Source organism: Cuculus canorus, chromosome 7, assembly GCF_017976375.1.
Source record: "Cuculus canorus isolate bCucCan1 chromosome 7, bCucCan1.pri, whole genome shotgun sequence".
Classification (NCBI taxonomy): Eukaryota; Metazoa; Chordata; class Aves; order Cuculiformes; family Cuculidae; genus Cuculus; species Cuculus canorus.
The window spans coordinates 14,699,058-14,727,023 of NC_071407.1; the positions used below are offsets into that span (position 1 = coordinate 14,699,058).

Genomic DNA, 27,966 nt, shown 5'->3' on the forward strand with positions numbered 1-27,966 from the left:
TGCTGCTCACCAGGAGACATGCCCATCACCTTGGTGTCAGGGCAGGCTCTGTGCCGCTTATTTGCTCTGGCTCAGGGACAGGGCTGTTTCCCAGCAGCCCTGTGCTCTGTCCTTGCTGGGATTTCTGCTTTCCACAGCAGGGAGCCGGCTGGGGACTGGCTGGGAATCAGCAGGCTGAGGCGAGCCAGCATCGAGCCAGCATCGCCCTGGGAGCCCAGCGAGCCCTGCGCCCGCTCCCCCTGCCGAGGCACCAGGGGCATGAGGGGACAGCATCGCCTCTCTGCCCTGCCCCTGCATCAGCCGGGTCCTGTGCTCAGAAAGAAGCGCTCAGGACAGCCTCAAACCGAAAAGTCATTTTATTGGTACCATACATGACTCATAAATGGCACAAACTATGGAGGGGAAGGGACAAAAAAAAAAAAAAAAAAAAGAAAAAAAATAAACAAAAAGGCATTACAGGGTGCCCGGGGGGGGGGGGGGGGGGGAGGGGAGGGGCGAGGGGCTCCACACCCACCGTGGGAGCCTGGCAAAGAGAATCGTACCTTAATTGCAAAGCAGAGCCCCCTCCTTGCCACACCGGGCTCCCACCCTCCCGCCTGCCCTCCACCTGCAAAGGGGCCGAGGGGACCCCCGTGCCGGCAGCTGGGGGGGCAGGGATGAGCCCTCCACCCAGAGGGGCCCGGGGGCTGACGCAGGTGACCCTCTGGGGATTTGAGGCTGAGATCAGGCCAGGGCTGAGCCAAGGGGCTCCTGTCTCCAAGCCTGACCCCGGGGACAGCAGAAAGAGGGGGGACACAGGGTGGGTGTCCCCCCCCACAGAGCTCAGCCACCCCCTGCGGTCTCAGCCACAGGCAGGCGATTCAATGGGGTGCAGGCAACACCGCTGCTGCAGTGAGAGCCCCCCGCAGCGGGGGGAGCCCCTCAGCGACACCAGCCAGCCCCCAACCCCACAGGGCAGCAGGACACACGCTGTGGGATCCCCGGCAGGGAGTTGGGGAGGTCCCCTCTTCCCCCAACCCGTAGGGCTGCTCCATCTGCCCCGGGTTCCCTTGCAGACGCACAGACAGACACATAAACCTCTCGCACACGCACTCTCGCGCACACGCATGTCCCCCCCCGGGGCAGCTGCCTCATCCTGACCACCCCCGGGGCAGCGCTTGCTGCAACCCCACCTTGGGGCCACATCGGTGGGGGGGCCGTGGGCAGCCCCAACTCCCAGCACCCCCCAGGCTCCCCCTCCGAGGCTGCTGGGGTGAGCTGGTGAGCACAAACACCCTTCCCCGGCACCTCCCGTCTTCTCCTTTGAAGAAGCCTTGGAAGGGATTTTTTTTTTCTTTTTTCTTTTTTTTTTAAAACAAAAAAACCCCCAAAATTATTATCTTTCTCATCATTTCCCCTAACATCAATGGAGGCACCTGCTCTAGTGATAACACATTGAAAGAACAGTATCGTACACACTGTCTACAGCGCGGAAATGTACAAGCACGAGGTACACAAACCCGAGGCGGGGGGAGCGGGGACAACAGCACACAAGATTTACATTGAGGAGGGAGGCGGGGGGCTGCTCCCCCCGGCCCCTGGAGGGATTAGAAAGGAAGTCTGCAAAGTCTCTCCTTGGTTTGAAGCTCTCCGAACTGGATATAAAATGAGACTCCCAAGAGAAGAAGCCTGTACAAAAGTCAGGACAGGGGGAGAGGGCACAGGGCAGAGAGAGGGGAACCGGCGAGGGGGCTGGGGGGACTTTTCCCATTTTTTTTTTTCTTTTCTTACAATTTTAATAATATTATTTTTTTTTCTTAAAAAAAGACAAAAGTAGGAGGTACTGGGAGCTGGGGGGTGCAAAGAAGCCCCAGGCAGACCCACGTGGGGCAGAGGCGAAACACAAGGGCTGTGGGAGGGAGCGACGGCACCGGCTCAGCTGCTCTGGCCGAGCTGTGGGTCCTCCAAGCCCCCCCAGCCCCCTCCCACGCAATTCCTATATACAGAGCCCCCCCCGCCCTGCTGCACTCTCGTCCCTGGAGAGCGAGGGAAAGGGAAGGGTGCAGGAGAGCAGGGAAACGCGGCAGGGCCCTATCCTCAACACCACCCCAGCACAGCAGGATCCGACTCGGGCCAGAGGAGGCTCTGTGGCAGAGCTGGTGGCATGGGGAAGCCTTTCCAACACCACTTATCCCCTCTGCCAGCCCCAGATTGGCTGGGGATGTGCAACCCCATCGCAGGTGGCTGCCCAGCAATCCCCAGCTCTGGGACCCAGGGAGGAGGGTCTCTGGGCTGTGCCAGATCCCAACATACAACATCTGCACACTGCCAGCTTCCCAGTCATGCCAGCCACTGCCAACACCTCCCTCCTAATTTCCCCGGCTCAGCAGGCAGGGTCTGGGCACGTCGGGGTGAGGATGAGAGGCTCCCCGAGGAAGAAGCAGGAAGGAAGAGAAAGAAGAGGGAAAAATGAAGCTACGGCCCCAGAAACCCACCCCTGCCCTGGGGTCCAGTGGGGAGGCAGGTGTGAGAGGAGCAGGGAGGCGGCAGGGGGAGAGGGTTGGGGGCTGCCCACCCTGGGCTGTGCACCCTGCAGCGCCGATCTGCCCCCCGATACCTCGCCGCTTCCCAGTCACTCTCCGTTGCAAATGTACAGGTAGATCGGTTGGGACTGAGTCCACGGGGCAGTGGGGGGGCCGTTACTGCGACGCCTGTGACGTGGGGTTCTCTGACTTGCTCTCCTGGCTGGAGGGCGGTTTGCTGTTCCAGGGGCTGTTGGCCCCCAGTGCCGGCGAGTTGTTGAAGCTGTCCTCATCATCGATGCCGTTGGCGGCGTCAAACTGCGTATTCTCCAGCCGGGTGATGAGCCGCTCGTCCTCATCCCCAAACTCCCCCCCCATCAGCGTGGGCTCGCCTACCACCATCACATCCTGAAAGGGGAGACGGTCCCGAAACATAATCGAGGTGGGGGGAGCCCGGGCCACCAGACCCCCCCAACACCACAGTTCCATTCCCCAGCCACAGGGCCACCTCCTCATCTCCACTGCAGGACCTGCAGCTCGGGGAGGGCACGGGGCAGCACATCCTCACTCCCTTGCAGGGAGGCAAAGCGGCTCAGGCAAGGCAGCTGGGACATGCTCTCCTTCTCCCCATCACTTGGAGAGAGCCAGGGGGGCTCAGACAGGCAGTCCCCAGGGGTCTTCCCCTAGCCACTCCCGGCAGCCAGGGCAGGGAGCCCTCCCCTCCACCCCCAGGGAGGAAGAGAGAATGGAAACGGGATGCTTACAGGTACCTGACTGGACAGGGCAAAGGTGCTGGCTGGGCTCTTCTTCTTGCTGTTGCTGTTGTTGGTGTTTCCCCCACCAGAGCTCATGGTGCTGCCCCCCGACATCTTCCTTTTCCGGCGCTTGCTTGGCTGCTGCCGCGCTGGCTCCGCTGGCAGAGGAGGGAGACATGGTCAGTCTTGACAAGAAGGAGCTGGTGTCCCCCAACCCCTTCTCTGCAAGGACCACATCCCTCCTGGGGCAGCACCACCACCCTCCTTCCTTCCACAGCTTCACTGTCCCCACAGTGCAGGGAACAGGAGAAGGTGCAAGAATTATTTCCATCCCTGCTTTGCTTTCCACAAGCAGCTGGCAGCTCCCAGGCAGGGAAAGGTGGCTGCCAGCAGCCCCACTCTGCCCCAGTGGGAAGGGAAGCCAGCAGAGAAGGAAGATGACTGCCTGACCCACTGCTCCCGTACTCACAAGACAAAGGCCAAGACAGGCTCTGGGACTGGGAGAAGCCTGCACCAAGGGTAGGGCCTGAACAGGCACTCCTGGAGACCCATGGGTAACACAAGACTCACCAGGTGGAGCAACCATCCGCTGCCACTTCTGGAAGAGGCAAGTCTTCAGGCAGTCCCGGGGACTGAGGCTGTAGGTCTTGTGCCGTGACATGAGCTCCTGCATTGGTTCTAGGATTACACAGAGCTGCCGGAAGCAGACAGGCGCAAGGTTAGATCACAATGCTCCAGGCCCCAGCCAATGCCCCTCTGTCAGGCAGCCATCTGCGCTGCACTGACACAAGCCACTCCAGGGGCCTGCGGGCTCCAGCAGACCCACTGCCTCACAGCTCTATGCAGCCCATCTGCAAGATGCCTTTTGCACAGCTTGCCCTGCTGCCCCCCAACAGTCCAAGGCAGCCAGGAGTTGGGCAGCTGAGAGCACAAAATGTGGCCATCCTAGCCCGCACCCCAGAAGCAGAGCTGCATCCTTCCCTCTTCCCGCACGCTTACTCGGAGGTAGTTGAGTGTGGAGTTTGAGAGCCCACAGCGGGTGATGTTCTTGGATAACTGGTCCAGCATCTGGGGGTCCTGTGCCTAGGAGCAAGAGGGAGAGACTGGCTCAGCTGCATCTGGGCTGAGGACAGCCTTTCCATACCCTGGCTGAGATAGGGAGACAGGGTTGATGTCCCTCCAGCCTTCACAGGCGGAAGAACTGCTCAGCAGCCCCAATTCGCTTGTGCTGTGGAGGAGCTCCCAGAGCAGTACTCACATGCATGGCAAGGATGCTGCGGGGGATGAGCTCTCGATGCTGGCGGATGCTGAAATGCCACGTCTTTATCCTCATCATGTCATCAAACATGAACTCCAGGTAGAGCCGCCCCTCCACATACACCTAGGCAGGGCGCAGAGTCAGGCACAGGCTGCCCCCACATCCCCCAGCCCAGATCCTCTGGAATGCCACCGCTGCATGTCGGGACACCCTCCCGGTGGCTTGGTCCTGCCGGCCATGAGACTCAGCACAACCCAAACCCACAAGCCCAAAACGGCCCCACAGGACAGCGGCCACCGCGATGGCAGACTGGACCAAAGCACAAGGGGCAGAAGAGGCGGGCACGGCCAGTACCTGGGTGAACATGGGCTTGCCGTGCTGGGTGACCATGGTGCACTGGTCACAGTCCAGCGAGACAAAGTTGTTGTGGAAGGACTCCTTAGGATGCTTGAGCACGTAGTAGAGCTCTGTGGCCCCCCCTTCAAAGATACTGCGAAAGTAACGGGGAATCAGAGTCCGGCCGATCGCTGGAGAAGGAGGAAGATAATGTCAGTAAACCCGGCTCACCCAGACATGCCTTGGGTTTGCAAAGATGTTCCCGCCGGCTGGAGGCAGCTGAGCTCCGACACCCCACCCGCATCCTCCCCTGTACGGCACAGCCACCACATCCCCTGCTGAAGAAGCAATGCACTAAGGAAGGAGGGCTCAAGCCTCTACTCACTGTATCTCTTTGGTCCATCCTCCAAGCAGAAAGTGATTGTTAACATGGCGTCATCCTCAAAGAACTCCGTGGTGAAGGCGTCCCACCACAGATTGTCACATTCCTGAGGATGGTGGAGAGATGTCAGATTACAGGGAGGGGAGACAGACAGACAGCTGGCTGCCAGGCATAGCAGCCATGTGCTCAACCTGTGGAGGGCTGTGCTCCCAGCTGAGCACTTGGAGATGGGGATGATGAACCCTGTCCCACCGCTACGTAAGGGACTAAGTGCTTGGGGATCTAAGGAGCAGGACCTTGCTGCCAACAGGTTCCTCTTAGAGGCAAGGCAGCTTGCAAGGGCAGGCAGCACAGAGGACCCCATACCCAAAATGCATATCTAGAAGCATCCCTCATCCCTGTCCATCACTCACTCTCCCAGCTCCCCACCTCTGTCCAGTTCTGCAGCCGCTTGTTGAGCTCAAATATCCGGTAGTCAGTCTGATTCCCATACGGCGTGTGCCTCCTGCCCAGAGATCAGAGCAAGCAGTCAAGAGAGGGAGCAGCCATGGTGTGGGGAGGGGTCCCAAGAGTGCAGTGGGGAATGCACAAGCCCCTGCAAGGCTGGGCAGTCCAAGCAACACCCCTGGCAAACCACTGTGGCCAGCAGCGTGCCAGGCCTGCCACGGCATCCCTGCCACAGGCATCAACGCCCCTCCCAGTGGGGTCCCTGCCAGACCCCCACACCTACCCGATTCCAGGCTCCAGGTACGTTGGTGGGTACATGGGAGTAGGTCTGGAGAGGGAAAAAAACACAGGCAGGTCAGTGCTGATGGAGATCTCCCTTCCCGCCTGGCAAAGCTCCCCCTTCCCTGCCTGCAGTAGGTGGTTGGGCCGGCTAGAGGTGATACCTGATGCATGACGTGGGCTGTACCCTGGACACTGATGGCCCCACAGCGAGACCTGCACCCCTGAAACCGGGCTCTGCTCCTGCACCGGTGGCTGCTCCATCACCCCTGGGACCTGGCCTGCAGCTGCCTGGAGACATGCTCAGCTCTTCTGCAGCCAGGGCTGGTGCCAGGCAGGACAGAGGTTGGAGAAGGGGCTGTTTCAGCAGGAGCTGGGAGTGCTCCTTGGTCTGAGTCATCCCAGGGGTTTAGCCTGGCAAAGGGACCTTGGGGCTTCCTTCACCCCAAATACTATCCTTTCTCCACCCAGTCCCACCCCTGCTCTGATACCCCTTCTCCCCTTGTACTAACTCAACTCTGTGCACTGCAGTCTCCATACACTGCTGGGGAGCACAACAGAGAGACCCTAGGGTGTAGACTGCAGAGCACCCCCAACCTTGTAAAACCCTCCTCAGGTCCCAGCTCACCCCACATCTCGATCCAGCATGGTGCCTGGGTGGAAAGGGGGGAAGGCGTTGCCGTTTGGGGGCTCCTTTGGCGAGTACAGCTTGAATGACTTAGAGGAACAGCCTGGAAAGAGAGAGGGGACATGGGTCAGCCAACGGCACCCTGTGAGAAGGGACATTCTACTGTGGGGAGGAAGAAGGATGCAGGACCAACCAAGCCCCCACCAGCCCAGTCCCATCCCTCCTCTGCTTCTGCCTGATGCTCAGCCTCTTCACCCCACATACAGCTCCAGACCTCCTCCATACAGGGTCAGGACTGAGCTCTCACACGATCAGCAGCTGGAAAGGCCTGGCCCCATCCCAGGGATTTCCCACTGGTGCCCAGTTTGCCAGTTCTCAGCTGGCCAGGCTCTGGGGATGGTACCCGAGGGGGACAGTCCAGCTGGTGAGCAGTGGAGGGGTGGCTGGGCCCTATCCTCCCCCCAACCCTCCCTCCTGCGCTGCTCCTAATCCCACCAACCCGACCCAGGAATCACATGGGATCTTTTCGCTGACCTTTCTATCGTCATGGTGACGAGTGAATAATCGCCCAGAGGGACGGATGGCTGTCCCCAGGCAGCCACCATCTGCCACTCAGGCCAGCCAGCGGCCACCTGGTTCCAGGAGGACAGAGAGATCCCACACACCAGCCCCCAGCCCTGCTCAAACCACCCCAAAGCCTTGCTGCTTCCCGTAGCACCGTGGAAAAAGACAAGGAGCCCACAGAGGGGCATAATGGGGTGTGCAACGGGATGTGCAGTGTGTGCAAGCCAGCATGCATCCCTGAAAGCATCCTGGGGATCCCTCTGGGCCTGCTGATGGAAGACAAGGATGCCCACTGGATCCAGCCACGCCAGTATGGCGAGCCCCATCTGGGCTCCCACGCTCACTGGCCCCCTCCCAGCAGCAGCCCAGGTTCCCGGGAGCAGCGGCTGCCAGCTCCCCTCCCTGAGCCCTGCAGGAGCCCCGGCACGCCCCATGGCTGGCAGGACCCAGCACGCTGGACCCGGGCGCTGCCGAGGCACGCGGCTCCCCGGCGGCGGGCAGACGGGCTGACCTGGATGGGGTGCAGCAGCAGGGAAGCTGCCAGGCAGCTCCAGCTCCACCGGCTCAGCCGGCCCCACTGCACACGGGTAATTCTGCTCCTGAAGCCGGCTGCAGCCGGGGCCAAGGCGGGATCCCCATGAGCTACTTGCCGGCCGCAGCCCCGGGCACGGCACTTCCCGACGCCCACGAGCCATTTGCCGCCCAGTGCTGCAGAAAGTGAGCCCAGCCGTAGAGGGTAGAGGGAAGCACCTGGGAGGTGCCAGGCACCATGGCATGGCCTGGCTGTGGGGAAGGGCGCAGGGACAGGATCAGAGCAGTCACCTGGCTGTGACGGATGCAGGAGGGGAGCAAAGAGCTTCAGAATCAGGGAAAGTGGTGCTACCAGACATCAGCACGCTGCAACCTGTTGGCCAACATGGGAGCCCAAACCAGAGCATTGCCATCACCCCTGCTCTGCTGCTAGGGACCCCGAGCCCACAGGCACAGGAATCACACTCGTGGCTCTGTACACTAAGGCTGGTCAAAATCAGAGGGACTCACCTTACAGGCATTAAACCCAACTTGCGTCAGGGGAAACTTATATTTCACTCCTCGGTTCTTGACTTCTTGGGGCCCTAGTGGCTTTTCACCACATTTCCCCATGGCAGCCAAACCCAGCCTCTCCCCAGCACCCAGCAGGATGCACCAGTCCTGCAGGGCCAGAGCCAGCCCAGTCACTCTGCTGGCAGCTCGCTGCTCCCGCTCCTGCCCGCCTGCAGCGAGGATAAGTGGGGCACGGCACAATTTCTCATACAGCTGCTAACAACACCGGCCCCTTGCTCTGACCTAACGTTTTCAAAGATAACATTTTTTTTTGCTAGGGAGGCCAGTGCTGGTGCGAGGGAATTTTTGCTTTCTGCTTTAATCCCTGTCAACTTGTGCCTAATGGAAATGATAATTCAACTGAAATTGCAGTAGAAACACAGCATTTCCATTTCCTCTCACTGCTGCTAAGTGACACAATGTTGAAGTGTGCTTGATGCATAGGAAACTTCCCAAAAGCATGCATCTCCTCTTGAAAATGAACCAATTCATTAGGCAGAGAAAGCAGCAGCTGGCAATGACGAGCTGTACTGCTTGTTTCTGGTCAGTATGTCCTCAGTAAGGATAAGAAAATCAGACCCAGCACGTCTTGTCCTCCTTGTTTTTATTCACCAATGAGAGATGAGAGGAAAAGTCCCCAAGGTTTCTTGCTGCCCTTGGTCCCCATCTTGCTTCTTGGGGTGCAGGAAGTCTGCTGGGTTAGTGAGACCATGGGGACACATCACCCTCCATCTGCTCTGCTTCTCTAGGGTCTTCCCTAACCCCCTGCTCCTGGAGGTGGGACAGCAGATCAGCCAGCCCCACCGCACTGACCCAAGCACCTATTTCCATCCTGGGCCTTCCTGAGCAGGTTAATGCAGACAGGACTGGCTTTTGGGGTTTCGCTGACTGACCCATCTCAGATTCTAGAGAAGGAGAGGAGCCTGTTATGCGACATCAGCAACATTGGCATCTTGACCAAGTATTATTTTTAATGCAGCATAAAATATGTTACTGGGTTCAGTGGTTTTAAGTAACGCTGGCAATAGCCTCAGGATTTGATACAGGCTGTCCAGATTCTACATTCCCTGTAGACACTCACACTACACGCGTTACACTAAATAACGCAATTAACTTACAGCAGCATCAACACTAACTTTTACCCACACAACAGTCACGCTGCCCAGTCCTGGAGATCCCTCAACCACTGCCTCTCCCCTTCACACTGTCCCAGCTTCCTGCAAGCCCCAACCCATTGGGTGCAGTGACCCAGAGCCACAGGATGTGGCCCTTCTTGGGCCAAGCCCAGCGCTTGACCCCAGCCAACATCTCCCATGCTCTGGCTCTGCCTCCTGTTTAAGGACAGAGGATTCGGACAGGATCCAGGCAGGCACAGCACGCAGAGGTGCTCTCTGTGGCTGGGGGTGTGATGCCCCTACCGACCCTAAGCCTACGAGAGGCTTCCCGTGGCCATCCCTGGGTGCTCACCCAGCATCATAAAAACACGTACATGATCAGCAAGTGAAAAAAAATCAGGCTGACGCAGCAGCTGGCGAGCTACCAGCCCAGGCAGGTCCCGGCAAACGGTGCAGTGCCTGTGGCCAGGTGGGTGGCCCCAGCAGGGAGGTGCAGGAGAAGGGAAGCCCGCAGAGGGATGCCCTGGCTCAGCATCCTTTGCCAAGGCCAGGTCCCAAGCCAGGGGCAGGACGGAGCTAGCTGCCAGTGCCACACAGGGCTGGTGTGAGAGCTCAGCCTAGGAAGGAGCTCCAGGCAGGCAGGCACCCAGGGAAGGGAGGGCGGGTGCCCTGTCAGTGACTCACCTGGAGCCACTCAACCTTCCGCCTGCCTTCTCCTCTGCTTTCCCTGCCTATGAGCTGCCACCCCTGCAGCGAAAGCTGTTCTGGTACACTGCCTGGAGGGTTTGCTGGAGCAGGAATGGTTAAAATCCAAACCAAGCCCCCAGAGCTGGGGAGCCTCAGGTTTCCCAAGGAGCCAAGAGCATGGTAGGTATCTCACAAAGGCAGCACAGCCGGGAGAGGGCACGGCACCATGAGCTGAGACCAGCACCAGCCAGGGAGCTGCCTGCCTGGACAGGGCAGGCATTGAGCCTTCCCTGGTATCTGGCAGGGAGAAAAGCCTCTGCCCGCACTGCCCTTGCTCAGTCCTGCCAGCAAAGAGCAAAGAGCTGCCAAGGACAAAGGCAGAGCAGTGCCGGTGTCTTGCTCCTACACCTGCGGCTGCCGTCAGGAATCAGTGGTCCCCGTCCCGGAGAGGAGCCATCCCCAGCTGAGCAGCCAGCGTGTTTTCTGTGCAAGCAGCAGAGCTCAGCAGTGAGGCAGGGGCTCCAGAGGCTAAAAAACCCCAATAAAAATAAATGAAGAAATGGGGCTTGAAAGAGGCAGCAGGGTTACAGCTCAGCTGGGGAGCATCCCACTCCTCCCAGCAGTGAAGAAGAGGGGCTCGCCTTGCCTTCGCTAAAGGCTGTCGCTGCATCCCGGCATGCACCCTGCCTGCTGCTTCCTGCCTGCCTAACGAGGCTTTAAAGTGTAAATAGCAGCATGGCATTGTTTCGCAGGGCTGCCTCGCCTGGTGTGGGAGCAGCGGATAGCAGCAGGAAATTCATCTTCCCAGCCGGCAGGGCTGCCAGGAGGGTGCCACCCGGGAGGGTGTTATCCGGAGCCGGGTGCAGGGCAGCACCTCAAATAATTCTTGTGGCTTTGCCTGGTGATGGTTGCCGGTGTTGAGGAAGCTGGCAGGGCTGGAGGACAATCACAGTGAAGTATCCAGAGTGACTGGGACAGGCAGAAGCACACAAAGTAGTCTGTGGTCTGTCCCCACAAACCTGCTTTCACCTCTTCTTTCTCTCCTCCAGAGTGGAGGGAGCAAGGCCAGTTGCAAGCTCCAGTGTTATTAAACTGACAGTACCCCAGGCAGCACAGTGCCCCAGACAGAGGCATGGCCCAAGACATACTCATCAATAACCTCAACGTGCAGCATCCCCGCGTGCTTTGAGAATGCAGAATTGACACAGCAGAAACTCTCAAGAGGCTGGGCTGTCCAGGGAAGAGGATATGCCAGTCCTGAAGGGGACTATGGGATGATGCCACAGACCCAGCTGAACACAGAGACTGAACCTGGCCAGCACAAAACCCACAGTACTGCCTGCAGGGATTTCACTCTCACTTTTCTCAAGCCACACACCAGAGCTGGCCATGGAGCTCATCTTGACCACGAGCTACCTCCCTGTCCACACCACATGGCTGTGCAGGGTGTTCTCTGCGCACAAGGCAGTGGGCAGGGACACAAGACCCCAGTCTAAGTCACATCCTACAACATTAGTGCAAAAGCTCTCCCCGCACCACAGAAAGCATCCTAGACCAGCAGATGCTCCTCTCCTTTGGCTTGCAAACTGAGAGAGAGGGACAGAGAAATAATAATTAGCTGCAGTTATTACAAAGTGACAAACTTGATGCAAGCTGCAAAGTGACACTAACTGAAAAGCACTGGGGCTGGGACACGGATCTGGGGTCGAGACTCAGAGCAGTCCTGTAGCCTCAGCTCTGCCAGAGAGCAGGAAGGCATCCTGTGGAGCTGTGTACTCCATGGGGATCTGGGGGGCACCTCGCTGCACTGCAGTAACCCTAGCGACAGCAGGAGTCTCCCTGTCCCCGTTCAGGCCCTCAGACAATTCAGACACGTGGATGGGGATTTCTCCAGGAGGGAAAATAGGAGAAGAGCACACCCTGCCAATTGCAAAACAGCCTGAAAATTGAATCACGTCCAAGGCTGCAAGCCCCAGATGCAATCCCACAGATAACCCAGTTTCAGCTCCACTACTATCAACTTACCACGAAGCAGTCATTTCCTGCGACTCTCGGGGAAATATCCCACTGTCCCTAATTACTCCTTTTGGCTCTCCATCTCAAAGACGATCCGTAATCAAACACCGCCGGTTTCAGCCTCAAGAATGCACCTTTCACATTTTTGGCCGCTTTCCCTCTCACCCAGACCCCTGCACCCTGGGGCCCTGCCACCCTGCGGGGTTCCAGCAGCGGCCAGGCTCCTGTCCCTCCCGCAGCACAGACTGGGGCAGCAGTGGCAAACAAACAGACAACGAAGTGCGAGAACCATGGGGCTGGAAAAACAAACTTGTCAACATCCCATCAAAAAAATCCAACTGACAAACAAAGGTTTCTTAGGCTCCGCAGCAGCAGCAAGTTAAAATCCAGAGCCACGGCGATGGCCCTGCAGCCAGCACCTCTGCTCCTGCTCTGTGCTCCTTGCCTGCCATGCACGTGGCAAAGCAAAACCACACAGCTCTGCACGGTGTGGTGAGGCTGCTGCTCGCCCTCCACAGGGATAAGATCTGCGCAGCACAACTGGAGCAGAGAGCCAGCAGGCAGGGAAGCGGTGGAAAGGGGCTGAGGTCTGCCCCTCCAGCCACAGAGGAGGAACCCCAGGCTGATCCCCTGGACCTGGAGGACCCCCAAACACCACCACCTCGGAGTGCAGAATGCTGTCAGCCCCCACGTGGTGCATGGAGATTGGCGATCCCGGGATGCAACGCTCCACCTTGCTCCCCCGCTGCTGCCAACTGCGCCGAGTGCTGCAAGCTGGGACACGTAGTCTCCAGAGACAGCAGCCCCACCGCCAATAGCCACCTTGCTCCATGTTGCATCCTAGGTAGAGCCTGGCAGCCAGCCAGTTGCCTGCACTGGGGCCGGTGGGGAGAAAAAAAGCTGGATAATTCCCCTGCAAGGATGCAGTGGGAGCGGGTGCCTTACAGCTGTGGTGCAAGCATGGTAGGAACCTGCTCACTGCAGCTTGCAAAGTACCTCCATCACTTCTTGAGCTGTCAGGGCCAAGCCTTCGTGCCTCCAGCTCAGGCTGAACTCCTCTCTCTCCAGACTCAGTTTAAGAGGTGACACGGGAGCAGCTGAGCGAAGGACGGGGCGGGACACTGGCAGCACTGGTGACAGAGAAGATGCTTGTGGTTGCTGGACTTGCACCGCACCGCTGCGCTGGCAGCACATGCTGTCATTGGCATCAGGGCTTTGGACAACTAGTGCAGGATGGAGCCAAAACCCCAGGGAGCAAAGGGACAGGGTCCAGCTGAGCACACCTGCCTGGTGCACCAGAGGCACTAGGAACACAGCCTGAGCTCCCAGTCCCAGAAGCAAAACACTGTAGAAACCATCTCCACCAACACAGCACAGTCCTGGGGAAACACTCTTGCCTGGGTATCCCCGGTCACAATACCAGTATGCCCAAATCAGCAGCTGGTGGGGCAGCAAACCTCTTCATGGCAAGCGTTGCAGCCCATGGACACATAAGCACCCAGTGCAGACAGCAGAAGCACCCTGTTCTCCCAAGTTGCTCAGAGGATGGAAAGTTTCCAAGAAAAAGTGCTGTGGCTGCTCTGCCACCACACAGGACCCAGGGTTCGTATTTCCAATGCAGACCTCAAACCCCTCGGGTGCAGAGCTGCAAGCAAGCGGAATAACTGGCACACTGGGAGAAACCACTCAGGGACAAGTGCGGCTGCCACCCTGCCAGCTACAGAGCAGGGAAGGGGCCCTGAGGCTGAACTGTGCCACCTCACCCTTCACTCCTGCATCTCGAAGGCTGGGAAGGCTCGAGGCTGCCACCTCTCATTGCTCTTCAAAAGAAGCTGAAAGAGGCTCCAGGTCCCCAGCCCAAGTCACCTTTGCTTGTGAATGAACTGCGGCTTTTTGCTGGCCTCTTCCTATTTCACATGGACTGTGACCTGCTGAGGGTGAAGGGAAAAGTTCCCACCAAACGACAGCCTGCCTGTCCCCTTGGATCACAACTTTTCTCTCCCTTTTCAAAGCAACACAACTTGTATGCCATTCTGCTCGGCACTTCTCTCCCCAGTCTTTAAAATGCGCTCATATCACAGATCTAGGATTTCTACAAAATCAGGAGGGCAGAGAAACTTTGGGTTCTCCAGTGAAGACTACAATTCTCTCTCCTATGATAAGAATACTCCAAAACTTGAGGCTTTAACAAAGGAATAAGGACATCCAAATTTACCCGTACTTAAAACAGAGCGGTAAGAGATGATACCTGACCAGTGCTGGAGGAGTGACCGCAGAACTACCAAGAACACAAAAGCACAAGGAGAATGAACCGGGAAGACTCCGGGAAGGGCAATTTACTCCCATGCCTGCCCAACCTGTCGGGCACCCATAAGCCATCTCAGAGTTGGCTGTGAGAAGGAAGCAGCTGGGGTGTTGCGGTGTGGGTTCACCGCTCTGTGCCCCAGAAGGCGATTCCACACGGATGCCACAGCCTCTGAATCCTTTGATTGCATCTCACCCAAGGACTAGCCACCACCTCTTGTGTGGGAGCTCCCACCATGGCCCCAGCCTTGGCAGAAGCCGGTGGCTGCTCCCTGGCACCTGCTATGGTGCCTGGCTTCTGCCAGCCGGGGCTGCAGCGATGGGATCGGGAGCTGCCAGAGCCAAGTAAGTCCCAGCAGTGCTGCCCCAGGGTGCTTATCTTATCACTCATCCCAGGCGGTTGGACAGACAGGGGCTGCTGGAGGTCAGAGACCCAGGGCAGCCTCCTGAGGGGTTTCAAGAGAAACCTCCCGGGTCAGACACCCCTCCACAGCCCCGGCACGCGCACCGATTCCCAAGCTGGAGCTGAGTTTCCCCAGACCCCAAGGATGCTGTGCCCACCGCCAGCCCAGCCCCCCAGCTCCAGCTGCCCCCGGCCGAGCTGGCGCTTTGTCTGCTGGGGAGGATAAGCCCCCTGCGCCCATGGCCCCCTGAGCCCAGACCCCCGCGGTGCAGCAGCTCCTGCGAGAAGGTGCGTGGCACCCCTGCTTTTGCACCCCTCAGACCTTTAATTCCCCTTGAGGCACCCGTGAGAGGCTGGCAGGACTCTCTGGGAATCAGGCAGGGATGAAGTCGCAGCGGGCAGGGAGGGAATGCAGGTGTGCAGCCCCCCCAAGCCAGGCACCAGCCCCACCGCCCCGGTGACAGCACGCGCAGGGGGACCGAGGGGGCAGCTGTCAAGGGGGCTCAGGCAGGGGAAGGAGCCGAGAGAAGAACAAAGGGAGCTGCGGGCTGGGATGGAGCAGGGCACGGCAGGGCACGGCGGCTGCCAGCAGCACCCCGTGGGGCTGAGGGTGCCTCTCTGAAAGTCCAGAGCTGGGGATGCAGGAGGGAGCTTGGGAGCCAGGCAGGGAGGGGTATGGCCAAGCAGGGGAACTGGGAATGCATGGGCAACTGAATGGGGGGGGAGAAACGAGCAGGGAGACCAAGGATGGAGAAGGGAGCTAGGGCAGAGGAGAGGGGTGGGGGAGGCTCAGTAGGGATGGAGAGGGGAGCTGGGCGAGGGGGGGGCAAGTAGGAGAGCTGGGCATGGATGGAAGGCAACAAGCCAGGAGAGGGGGACAGGGAACTGGGTAGGGATGGAGAGGGGAACTGTGGGAAAGGAGAAGGATGGGGAAGCTGAGTAGGGAACGGATAGGGGAGCTGGGGAGGGAGAAGGGATGTGAGGGAGAGAGAGGGGAGCTGGGGGAGACACGAATGGGGGAGCTAGGGATGGAGAGGGGATCTAGGGGAATTAAGCAGGGATGGAAAGGAGAGGTGGTGAACAGGAGAAAGGAACAGGGGGAGAGGAGAATGGATGGAAAGGGGAGCCGGGGAAGCTGAGTAGGGATGGAGAAGGGAGCTGAACAGGGAGAGGGGAGCTGAGCAGTGATGGAGAGTGGAACCGCGGATGGAGAAGGGAGCTGGATAGGGAGAGGGGAGCTCAGCAGGGATAGAGAGAGGAGCCGGAGGAGCTGAGCAGGGATGGACAGGGGAGCTAGAGGAGCTGAACAGGGATGGAGAGGGGAGCTGGGGAACAGGAGAAAGGAGCCAGGGGAGCCGAGCCGGGATGGAGCGGGGAGCCGGGCCGGGGCGGGTTGCGGCGGGGGCGTCCGCGGCGGGTCCGTGCGGGCGGGGGGCGGTCGCGGGGCGGCCCCGCACAAGTTGGCAGGCGCGGGCGGGACCGCGCCCCCCACTCCCGCGCGCGCGGGGCCGGCACCGGGCCGGGGTGGGGGGGCCGGGAAACTTGCGGGGGGGGCGGGGTGACTCACGGCGAGGCGGGCGGGGGTCCGGCGGCGGCGCGGGCGGCGCGAGGCGGGCGGGCGCGCGCGGGGCCGCCGGGGGCGGGGCGGGGCGGGGCGGGGGCGCTTCCTTTGTCTGCGCCGCGGCCCGGGCCACAATGGCTGCGGCGGCACCGCTGCCCCGGCCCGGCACCACCCCCCTCCCGGCAACGACACCCCCAGCACCAACAGCCCCAGCACCGACCCCCCCAAAAGACCCATCACCGACCCCCCAACAGCCCCCATCACTGAGCCCCCAAACACCCCCAGCACCGACCCCCCAGCAGCCCCATCGCCAACCTCCCCATCCCCGACTCCCCCATCACTGGTACCCCTACCCCCTAACCCCCCATCTCCAGCACCTTGCATCCTTGCCTCCCTGGTGAGGGCCAGGGAAGCTGGCTGACACTCCCCCCAAAATGGGGTCCCCTGAGAGCCCTCCAGACCCCCCATGCCAGTGCTCCCCAGGATGTGGGACGCAGGACGCGGCTGGTGCTGAGAAACTCGGCACCAGCCGAGGCTTCCTTGCCCCTGCCAAAGTTTCTGTGAAAATGGACTTTTTCCCCAGTTCGGTTTGGGGTTTTCTTTGAAGTTTTTTTTCAGGATTTTTCTTTGTGAAACTTGTTTCCCTTCCCCCCAGTTTCTGGCAAGGAAAAAAATATAAAACTGTTTCATTTGGGGGGGGGAGTATTAAAAACAAAATGTGTTGGTTCACAATTGCCAGCAGACCCAAAAGGGCTTTCCTTGACAAAGCTCCAAGCTCTTCAAATTAGGAGAAATTACAAAAAATTCCATTTTTGTAAACAATAAATAAATTTCTGTAAAAAATTTACATTTTGAAAACTTCCATTAAAAAAAAAAATCCCATTTTTTTTCCCATTCCTCCCTCACCTACACCTGCCCCTTGCAAGCTCCTGCTCCGGCAAATCAGACCAGCACAGACCTGTGCTCCCAACCCAGCCAGCAATCCCACAGGGAGCAGGGACATGAGCCAGGACCCCTGAGCCCAAGAGCCCCCCGGTTCCATGTTGTAGAGCCAGGCTCACTCACATGCACACACTGGTGCATCGTGTTGCATGCACGCTGACGGGCCGGCATGCGCTTGCATGTCTCCCCCGACGCCTCCTGGCACACCCCCGACCGGGTGTGCGCCCACGCCTGGGGCACACACGCCTTCCCACACCCCTCACTCGCACCACCGGCCCCACACCTCGTCCCCTCCCCAAAACAGCAGCCGTGGGGTAACACAGGCACAACCCGCTGGGTCCCGCCAAGTGTGCTCATCCCCGTGACAGTGCATGCATGGCAGGCACTAAACCTCAGCCATGAGGTTTTGGGGGTGTCCTCCAAGCCCTGCACCCGAGGACTGGGGGCAGCCTGGGAACAGCACCAAAGAGGGACAGGCAGGAGCAGCTCTGCAGCAGCATATCCTCAGCTCCTGTCCTTTACAGCCCTCAGCCAAGCAAGGCTCCATCTCAACCCTTGGTCCCCATCACACCTCATTTCTCCTTCCCTTTGCACGCCAGCTTGCAGCAAGTGCCACTTTCCAGGGGCGCATGGATAAACAGAGCAAACTCTTTGTAAACCCCAAATAAACAGAGAGAAAAACTCACTGCAAACCCCAAAACCTCAGCGAAACCCCACACCGCAAAAGGCATGCGCAGCTGGAGGTACCCACGCTGTCGGTGCTGCAGGATTTGGGCATGGAGTATGCTGCCCATTGCTGCCCGTCCCCCTGCCAGCCCGCATCTGCGTGGCACCAGGCGAGACGGGGCTGTGCGTGGCAGCTGCCACACACCGTCATCAAGCCAATAAACCACACCAGCCCTAATGCTGGTGACATCTACAGACGGCACAGCCCTCCCGGTTAAGACATACACATGTATGATGTGGTCATCGTACACAGCCTGCACGCACCGGCTTCCCTTCCCAGGGCTCAAGGATGCATGAGGCACAGCCAGCCACCAGCGCTCCACACTGCGCCGTTACTGCAAAACACTGCAAAAAAGGGGCATTTCTCCCCTATAACAGCGACTCCTGGCACCGTACCGTGTCCAGAGGGATCAGAGAGGAGCCCTCACTGGGCTCCACAGCCTGGCACATCCACAGCAAACATGCCCTGAGCAATTTATCCCAGGGCTCAGCAGCCCTCCGGGACTGCTCACGTGTCCCTGCTCGGCTCTGACGACAGCGCTGGACTGGTCCACGTGGCTGCAGCAGCCCCAGCTGTTTATGGTTATAGCTGAGTTAATAATTAAATAGATGCTGGATGGAGAGCAGAAGGGCTGGGATGCAGCTGGGAAGCGTGTGTGGTGGCGCGGTGGTGAGGGGAGCCCCTTCCTCATGTTGTGCTCATACCCGCAGTGCAGGGGGAGTGGAGAGTGATTCCAGCTCCCTGGGTTTTCAGGATGGGGCACTGCATCCCCCAGATCCCAGCTTCCACTCTGCCCCTAGCAAGGGCCCCACATCTGCCTGGGCTCCCCAAGGCCCACTCCTGCTCTGACACTTGGTGCGGGTCTCCACCAGGGAATCAGCAGGAGCTTAGGAGCAGGAGTGAGCACAGGGATGCATCATGGACAGGTGGATGGGAAGAGCCTGGTGGGAAATGCTGCAGCCAGGAGATGCCCAGGTTTCTCTGATCCCTGTGGCCTGGGTTCAGCAGAACACACATGTAGCATCCCAGGCAAGGAGGGTACACTCTGAAGTGCAGCCAGGGCCCCAGCAAGCGCAGGCAGAGAGCAGGGACCTGCATGCTTACATAAAAAATAATATTAATAAAAATCTGCTAGCTCTGCAACCAGTACAGCCTGCACAGGGAATGGACTGGCACTTCCAAACCTCCTGGACTTGTCTCAATCATGGTGAGACCAGGGGCACTGTCGCACGTGCAAAGACACAGACAGTGCCTGCAGCAGTGCAGCACAGCATAGAATCCAGACCCCCCTTCCAACGAGAAAACATCCACTGCCTTCCCCCTTGTCTTTCAAACAGAAACATGCTTTGCTTCCCTTTATCTCAAGGAGGGGCTTCTCTCGATAATGCCTGTTTGCCAAGATCAGGGGTGTATCTGGGGAGGGAGGAGGCACCCTTTCTTGGCTGGAGAAGGTGTAGCTCCATCTCTCCCCAAGAGAGAGGCTTGGGGGAGGCTGGAAACTCCACAGTGAGTCATGCCGGGCAGGCGGCAGATCCTGGGGGCTCCTGGGATTAACCCTTCAAAACCCTTCCAGACACTCAGAGGCAGAAAGAATGCCCAGTAGCTGCCTGGGGCAGGGTGGCATGTTACAGGGTCACATCTTGAGTATCCCGCAGGGGATGGAGAAAAAGATCTGAGTATGTGAGCACCGGACAAGCAGCAACCAAGTGCGTGCCATCTGTGCCCACCTCTTCCACAACAAAAGATGGTGGAGAAAGATTCCAGAGGGTGCAGGACCCCAGAGTGCATGTGGTCCATATGGAGTGTCTACCCTCATAGCATGCCTTGCTCCGGCACGGTGGATCGGCCACTGCGCTGCCCAGCTGGCCACAGGCTCCAACGGGAAGGCACAGTCCGTACGCAGGCTTTGGCAGGTCCTGCTGGCAAGGAGTTTCCCCACGGCACCAGCACCAGAGTAATGCCCCGCAGTGTTCCCATGTTGTCCTTGAAACATCGCAACGCTTGTCCTGCAAGGGCTCAGCCTCAGTGTGGACACCCGCAGCAGTGAGCCCCAGCCTCTCTGGCAGCAGCCCAGGGCCAGCCTGCCAGAGCTGCTGGGGTTTATGGCTCCGGAGCCTCCAGGTGGATTCTCTCATGTTACAAGAATGGTTCGTTTTACAGCTCCTTTCCTGGCCTGGTCCTGGTCCCACAGCCTGGTTGGGCCTGGGATCCCAGGTCGGGCAGGGCTGACACACAGCATGGCTGAGCAGCCCCAGCATCCAGCGTCTGCCCACTGTCCCTGGACACCCTCACCTCCCAAAGTGGCAGGCACTGCTGCTTAACAGAGGAACCAAGGCACAGTCCTCAACGCCCAGTCCCACAGCTCCAGGGACTCTCACTCCAGCTGGGAGAGCAACCTGGTCCGTGGCCGGCTGCTCCCCCTCCATTCCCTCCCCTCTGCCCCCCAAGTCACAATAGGAGCCCAACCATTCCCACTCCCCACAGAGACCTGCATGGCTGGGAGCTGCCACCCACCAAACCCTCAAACCCAGGGACAGACACAGTGCTGGCATCCCTCCCCCATACCCGCATGCCATTGTATTCCCCCAGGTATTGGAAACCCTCTAGGAGGAGGCAGGGGACGTTTCCCAGGGCCATGGATGCACATGGCTGACTTGAAGCAGGTAAACCTTTGCCAGCAGAGCCCACCCTCCCGCTGCCCCCTACATGGTGCTACCGAGCACTCCAGAGCGGCTCTCCAAATACAGCAGCATCAAATAGCTCCATCAATAATGCATTGCTTCTGCTTCCTCTCGTTGCCATGTTTTTGTTGCTAACATGCATGTCCTTCCTGTTAGCAGCAGCCTCCTCCCCGCCAGCTAGGCCAAGCAGGGACACAGCCACTGTGGGATGGGGACAGCAGCTCCCACGGCTCCAGGTCCAGGGCCTGCCAGGAGTGGATGTCCAGTTTCATCCACCCCACTTGGGGGCAGCCCGAGGTTCAGAGGGGACCTCACCATCAGTCCGAGCCCTCTGCCACCTACACGCTGGCAGAAGGCATGTTGCTGGGGCACACGGTGGCTGCCCAGAGGATTTGGCAGGGGCCACCGAGTCTGGAGGAGCGTGACCAGCATCTCCTGGGCTTCAGGAGGGAAATGGCTCTCCACAAGGACATTTGGCAGCCTGGTACATCCCGAGCCCAGGTGACATCCCAACACCCAACCCCAGGCACTGGTGCTCCACGCCAGGTTCCTCCAGCAGCTCTGCGCCAGCACTGCCATCCCCAACAGGGAAAGGTCTCCTGCTGCCTTGCTCCTGCCTGGCCCTGCCCGCAGTTGCCCCAGGCTCACCCCAGGCGGGTTGGAGCAGGCAGGTTGGGATGCCCAGGCATGCCCCGTGCCCGGTGGAGCTGCGTGCCTGCGATGCGGCGCGCTGCCAGCTGCCACTGCCAGCGGGGAGACAGGAGCCAGGGAGGGCAAGAGCTGGCACCCACCGCTCTGCAGGAGAGGGAGGGTGAGCAGGAGCAGCCCCAGCCCTCGAGAGGAGCCCACAGGGCTGGGCACGACCCTGGCCAGAGGAGGAGGCATGAGGCAGAGCAGAGAATGGCACAACTGGCTGCTGCAGAGAGGGGGGCACAGGAGCTGCCCCCGCCATGGGGGACTGACACCCTGCCAGTCCTCGCCCAGCATCATCTCCATCCCGGCCCGCGTCCTCGCCTGGCTCAGGCAGCAGCTCCACTGGGGCCGCGCTGCAGAAAGCTGGCTGCACTCCCAGCACCAGCCCCTCAGCGCATAGGAAGGAGGGGGGGCTGGGACTGCTGCTCCTGCAGGAAGGAGGGGGCCTCCCGCCTGCCACCCCCACACTGCGGGGCAGTCCTGGGGGGCAGACACCCACACCCTGGTGCAAGTGGCTCTGGGATCTGCCTGTGGGTCCCGCCAAGCCAAAGGCAGTCGGAGACAACTAAAAGAGGGGGTGGAAGCTACACCCCACAGGGCCCCCTGAGAAAGCAGCCACAGAGGGGTGCCTGCAGGGCATTATCAGCCACCTCATGGGCAGGGAGGGGCAGGGAGGAGTGGGGGCCCAGCAGGCGCCTGCGGCATGGGAGATTACACGCCGGTCTAACGTTCACCCCCATCAGTGACCTGCCTGGAAGGGAAGGGGGCAAGTGGTGATGCGGGGCTGGTCTGACAGGGGGGGTCCGGTACCTCCCAGTGCCTTTTGGTTCCCCCTGCCCAAGTGGGACACCCCATGTTGGTGCACAGCCCACTCGCACCTCCGTGAGCATGCTCCCATGAACACCCCAAAAACCTGCCAGCATCACCCCCACTGCGGCCACCCCATCCCTGCCCAGCAAAGCCCACCAGTTCAGGGGCCGGGGGTTCCAGGCAGATGGTTGCCACCATCCCCACTCCAGGTGGGGCCCGGCAGCCCCAACAGCTCCCCAGCACCCTCCCCCCCAGCAGCAGCAGGAAACCACAGCCTCAGCCTGCAGGCAGGCCGATAACGGTCACCCAGCCCCATCCTGCCTGCACCCACCACCACCCGGGGAGGGGTCACCCAGTCCAACCACTCCAACACCCACTGTGCCCCAGGCACCGAGTGAAGAAGGGGTGCACCCATGCTGCACACAACAGTGGCCCCATAGGACCCACGCCAGCCCCGCAGGGTACAGCCCACTCCAGGACCCAGCAGTGGCCGTCAAGCATGGGCACGTATGCTCCCAGCACACCACACAGCCCCGCACCTCATATGAACGAGCAACACGGATGTGGCTGGGGAATCCCACAGCAGAGGGGGGAGGAGAAGCTGGCACCAATAGATTGAGCTAAATATGCAGGGGACAGGAGGGGACGCCTGGGGCACACTGCTGCTCCTGCCCTGCCCAGGGCATGGGGCCACCTGGCTAGCGCATTGCTGGCCACAAGCACTTCCTGCTCAAACGGACACTCCCTGCCCTGAGGGTGCCATCCTGAGTCCCAGATCCTATGGGAGCAGCTTTCACAGCATCTTTGTGTTGAGCAGACACCACCATTTCTGGAGTAAGCTTGGAGCCTGGCACAGGCACACAACGCTGAGCCGGCTGCTTCGGCATTAACCCATCCATGCTTCACTGGGTGAAGCCAAGCTGGCAGCAGGGTGAGCTTGCACTGGCCCAGATGAGTGCTGCGATGTGTCCAGCCTCACGCCAGCACTCAATATCCCGAAGAACCACCTCACCAACCACTGGGTAGCCAGGACCCCATCCTGCCTTCACTGGAGCATAGAGTCATACAGGTAGGCAATGTGGTACACATGGCATCTACCAGGCAGGCACTTCATTGTGCAAAGGGGGATAGGGCAAACAGCATCTTCCATCTTTGGCCAGCAACAAGAGGACAGCCTGGGCAAGAGCACATGGCCATGCAAGACGAGGCCTTGGGACACCCTGCCAAGATGCCAGGCTGCCCTAAGGGTGTTACGGAGCCCACGCGTGTTGGCTGCCCCCCCCGCCCCACTTCCCCCGGCCACAGCACTCAGTCTGCTCCCTGCATGCCGCCTTCCCTCTCCCAGCGCATCTGTCACAGGCGGTACGTGGCACAGCTCGGCCTCGTGACAGTGGGGGATGCACACTGCCAGCTCCAGAAAGGAGGGAAATGGAAACAGGCTGTCCCTCGGCCGGGCACGTCCATCCCAGCAGTGTGTGGTTCAGGAACCCCTCCCTCCTGCCAGAGGGTGCTCAGGCAGGCTCCCTGCAAGGCATCCCAGGGCAGATGCTGGCCTTGGGAATGTGAAGCTGGAGCCAGAACCAGCCCCGTGGGGAGGGAGCACAGTTCAGCTCCCCTCCTCCACCTCTCTGCACTGACACCATTGCTACGGTGGGGGGAAATAATGATAGTAATAAAAATAATTAGAAAAGAGAGCATGGAGCATGCTGGGAGCGCAGTGCCCCCGGGGGTCAGGACCCTCCTGGGGCCTGGATGCCAAGACCTACCCAGTGTGAAGGGCTGAGCCGAGTGGTCAGGCTGCCAGTCCTGCTATGAGCAGCTCTGGGGACGGTGGCACGCTGCTGGGCGGCTGCCACCCCAGCCTCCAACCACCCTGACCCTGGCACACTCTCCCTGCTCACGTCTCCATTTCTGGGGTGGGGGCTGGAGCCCCCCCAGCAGCTCCCCACCAGCCTCAGGCACAAGGACAGCGGCAGGTTCCCAGCTGAGCAGCCCCCTCCTGCCCCAAATCTCCTGCAGAATGGGGTAAGGAACAGGGAAACATCCTTGGTTGGGGGTGCATGTGCAAGAGGAGCTGCAGCGGGGCAGGATGTTCCGTTGGGAATGGCAGGGAGTGTGTCACACCCCCGGGAAGGCACAATTTCAGCGAGGGGCTGCAGAGACACCCCCCGCAGCAGCTCCCAGTCAGGAAACTCCTCCAAGTTAACACAGCCCCGAAGAGCAGCCTGGGCAGAGCGGCTCATTAAATGTTTCTGGCTGGCGGGAGGCCAGCAGCAGAGCTTGTTTTTTTCTATATTCCGATAAACAGTCCGGGGAGGGGGAGGGGGCCGCAGGCTCTGGATGTGCCACTCGGCCCCAGAGGGGGAGCGGGGGGGGGGCTGGCAAGGGGCACACACGTGTGAGCACGCACATTGCATGCACACGCGTGTCCTCCCTGCCGCAGGGGAGCAGGCCTGGGTGCTGGTGGGGGGTGGATGACACACGACGCCTCCATCCCGCAGGGATGCTCCCAGCTGCGGGGCGACCTCACGGCCCCTCATCACCGCACCACGAAGGGAGGAGACCCCCCTTCTCTTTGCGCCCACCAACATGGCGATGACATTCCGGGTGGCACGGGGCCAGCTCCCGGGGGATGCAATGGGGCCTGGCTGTGGCTCTGCCATCACCCCTGCCAAGGTGGGACCCCCAACGAGGGTGATGGGAGGATGCCACGGAGGGGTGCCGAGCTTTGGGGTGCCTGCTGCGGGGTGCTGTGGCTGCTCGGCCTGGCTCGCAGGGAGGTTCACGTGACTTTCTGCTTGAGGAAGCAGCGCTCTGGCAGCTTCCAGTGGGAGATGGAGGAGGAGGAGGATGGGGGAAGGGGCCGCCTGCCTTCATGGAAACACGGCTCAGGCAGCGCAGGGGCGGGGGGCGCCAGGCAGGGGCACCGCTCTTCCCCACCTGCATCCCCCTCGACGGAGGCAGCCCCAGGGGATGCACCAGGCTGTCACAGCCTGGGAGCTGCGGGGGCTCCCTCGGGGATGCCAGGGCAATGGAAAGCTGTCGTGGGAGCTGGGACAAGAAGCGTTCCCTGCTCTTCCCCCGCAGGGACCCCAAGCGCTGGCTGGCCAGGGAAATGGAAGAACCCCATCCCCGAGGCTCCCACGCACCCCAGGACAGGGCTCCCCGCTTCTGCCAGCCGGCAACACCAGGACCCAATGTGGGAGCAGGCGCTGGTGGCCCTCCGGGACCCCTTGCCCTTTGGGACCCCCTGCCCTGCCCTCCGGGACCCCTTGCCCTGCCTTGCTCCCAGCACAGTGACGTCCCGCACCCAGCAGCAGGCAAAGCAGCTGCCCCAAGCCTGACCCAGACCCAGGGCATCCCAGCATCCCTGCGGGAGCACCCTGCCGGGCGCTGAGACCTTAACCAGCTCATCACAGTCCCTGGGGTACCCCAGCAGCATGTGGGGGGTGGGATGAGGAAGGAGCCCTTCCCAGCTGCCACTCCACAGTGGTTGGGGTAGAGATGGGCACTCAGCACCCCTACCCATCTGTACAGTGTCAAGCCCCTCCAGGGACCCTGTGCCCCACACCCACGTGGGGAGCAGGGCCACCCCACAAAATTGCCCCAGCCATGGAGGTTGCTTTGGGGTCACCCCTCATGGTGCCACCCACGTGCTTTCCCAGCACCCCTGTAGAAGGATCCAAGAGGTCCTAGCCCTAAGGCCATCACGGGCACCTACGCCGTGGGGCACCAGCCCCATCAGCAGACCTCAGCATCCACGCTATGGGGACCCCAGATGCACACCCAGACCCCAGCACTCATGCCACGGGGTCCTAGCCCCAAAGCTGGACACCAGCACCCATGCCATGCGGTCTCAGCCCCAAAGCTGGACACCAGCATCCATGCCATGGGGTCCCAGCTTTAAAGCCAGATATCTACACCTGTGCCCTCAGGAGTCCATATGGACTGGAGCAGCCATGCCATAGGGACCCCATCTCCATGGCTGGACCCAAAAGCCATGCCATGGGGCTGGGATCCCAGTCTCCGCACTTTGCTGACCCCTCTTCCATTGTTGGACACCAATGCCACAGAGAATCCCATCCCCACAACGAAACTGCAGCACGCGTCCTGCAGAGACACCTGCCCCATATCCAGCTGCCAGCACCAATGCCATGGGTGCTCAGCTCCACAGCCAGAGACACCAGCAGCCATGCCAGAAGACCCTAGCCCCACAATCAGACACTGATGGCAATGCCACGGGGACCCCAGCCCCATAGCCAGACCCCAGCACCAATGCCATGAGGATCTCAGCCCCACAACCAGACCCTGATGGCAATGCCACAGGGACCACAGTCCCATGGTCAGCCCCCAGCAGCAATGCTGTGGAGACCCCAGTCCCATAACCAGACCGTGGCACTGATGACGTGGGGATTCCAGCCCCATAATCAGACCCTTGCACCAACGCTGTGGGGATCCAAGGCCCCAGCACCAATGTCATGGGGGACCTCAGGCCCATAACCAGACCCCAGCACCAACACCGTAGAGACCTTAGCCCCATAACCAGACCCTGGCACCAACACTGTGGGGACCTCTGACTCCAGCACCAATGCCATGCGGGACTCCAGCAGCACCAACACTGTGAGGACCACAGCCCCAGAACTAATGCCACGAGGACCTCAGCTCCACAACCAGATCCCGGCACCAACACCATGGGGACCTCAGCCTCACAACCCCAGCCCCAATGCCATGGGGACTCGAGCCCTATAACCAGACCCCAGCACCAACAACGTGTGGACCCAAGATCCCAGCACCAATGCTGTGGGGAACCTCAGCCCCATAACCAGAGCCCAATATCAATGCCATGGGGACCTCAGACTCCAGCACCAATGCCATGGGGGACTCCAACCCCACAGCCAGACCCCAGCCCCATAACCAGACCCCAGCACCAATGCCGTGTGGTACCTCAGCCCCATAACCAGACCCCGGTACAAACGCTGTGGGGACCTCAGCCCCAGAACCAATGTCATGGGGACCTCAGACTCCAACACCAATGCTGTGAGGGACTCCAGCCCACAACCAGACCCCAGCACCAACATTGCGGGGACCCCAGACCCAGAACCAATGTCACGGGGACCTCTGCCCCATTTCCAGACCCCAGCCCCATAACCAGACCCCAGCCCCAGCGCCGTGGGGACCCCAGCCTCATAACCAGACCCCGGCACCAATGCCATGGGGACCCCATCCCCATAACCAGACCCCGGCACCAATGCCATGGGGATCTCAGCCCCCAGCCCCAATGCCATGGGGACCCCATCCCCATAACCAGACCCCGGCACCAATGCCAGGGGGACCCCATCCCCACACCAGCCTCCATCCTTAGCGCCGCGCGGACCCCCTCCCCGCGGCGCCGCGCACTCACCAGGGCATGCACAGCCCACTGACATCTTCACATGCCTGGCCCGGCCGGGGGTCGCTGCGCGCTGCGGGGGCCTCGGGGCGCTCGCATGGGCTGCGCGCGGAGCTCCGGCGCAGCGGGCGGGGCCGGGGCGGGCGGGGAGCGGCGGGGGCCGCGGCGGAGCGGGAGCGGGGGCGGCTGCGCCGGCGGCAGCGGCGGCGGCGGAGCAGGCGCGCCTGTGCGCGTGCGCGCTGCGTGCGTGCGCGCCCCCTTCCCGCCTGCGTGCCTCCCCCCCGCCCCGCGTGCGCGCAACCCTGCCGTGCGCGCAACCCCTACTGTGCGCGCCCTTCCCGCCCTGCGTGTCCCCGCTGTGCTCTGCGTGCGCGCAACCCCTACTCTGCGCGTTCTCCTGCCCCG

General features: G+C 60.6%; 1 protein-coding gene across 3 annotated transcripts; it reads right to left on the reverse strand.

Annotated features, from left to right (window-relative positions):
- Nucleotides 1-482: 482 nt before the first annotated feature.
- On the reverse strand, nt 483-27,760 carry LDB1 (LIM domain binding 1). Of its 3 annotated transcripts, none has more exons than XM_054071728.1 (11): nt 27,574-27,760; nt 6,587-6,689; nt 5,963-6,007; nt 5,662-5,737; nt 5,236-5,338; nt 4,869-5,041; nt 4,515-4,637; nt 4,256-4,339; nt 3,827-3,950; nt 3,272-3,414; nt 483-2,909 (listed from the first exon to the last, which is right to left on the reverse strand). In XM_054071728.1, the coding sequence occupies exons 1-11, from the start codon at nt 27,596-27,598 to the stop codon at nt 2,679-2,681; spliced, it is 1,230 nt and encodes a 409-aa protein (XP_053927703.1). In that variant the 5' UTR covers nt 27,599-27,760; the 3' UTR covers nt 483-2,678. The 3 variants fall into 3 exon arrangements, with proteins under 3 accessions (XP_053927703.1, XP_009559760.1, XP_053927702.1); XM_009561465.2 differs by having other exon boundaries at nt 484-2,909; nt 3,266-3,414; nt 27,574-27,758; XM_054071727.1 differs by lacking the exon at nt 27,574-27,760 and adding an exon at nt 16,326-16,341 and having other exon boundaries at nt 484-2,909; nt 3,266-3,414.
- Between the last annotated feature and the right edge of the window lie 206 nt (nt 27,761-27,966).

Excerpts from the sequence above, each read along its gene's own strand:
- LDB1 (XM_009561465.2), bottom strand. The coding sequence starts at position 27,598 with ATGTCAGTGGGCTGTGCATGCCCTG. Across the intron at positions 6,008-6,586 it reads ATGCTGGATCGAGATGTGGG|ACCTACTCCCATGTACCCAC; the intron begins GTGAGCTGGGAC and ends TTCCCTCTCCAG. Across the intron at positions 4,638-4,868 it reads GCAAGCCCATGTTCACCCAG|GTGTATGTGGAGGGGCGGCT; the intron begins GTACTGGCCGTG and ends CGCCCTGCCTAG.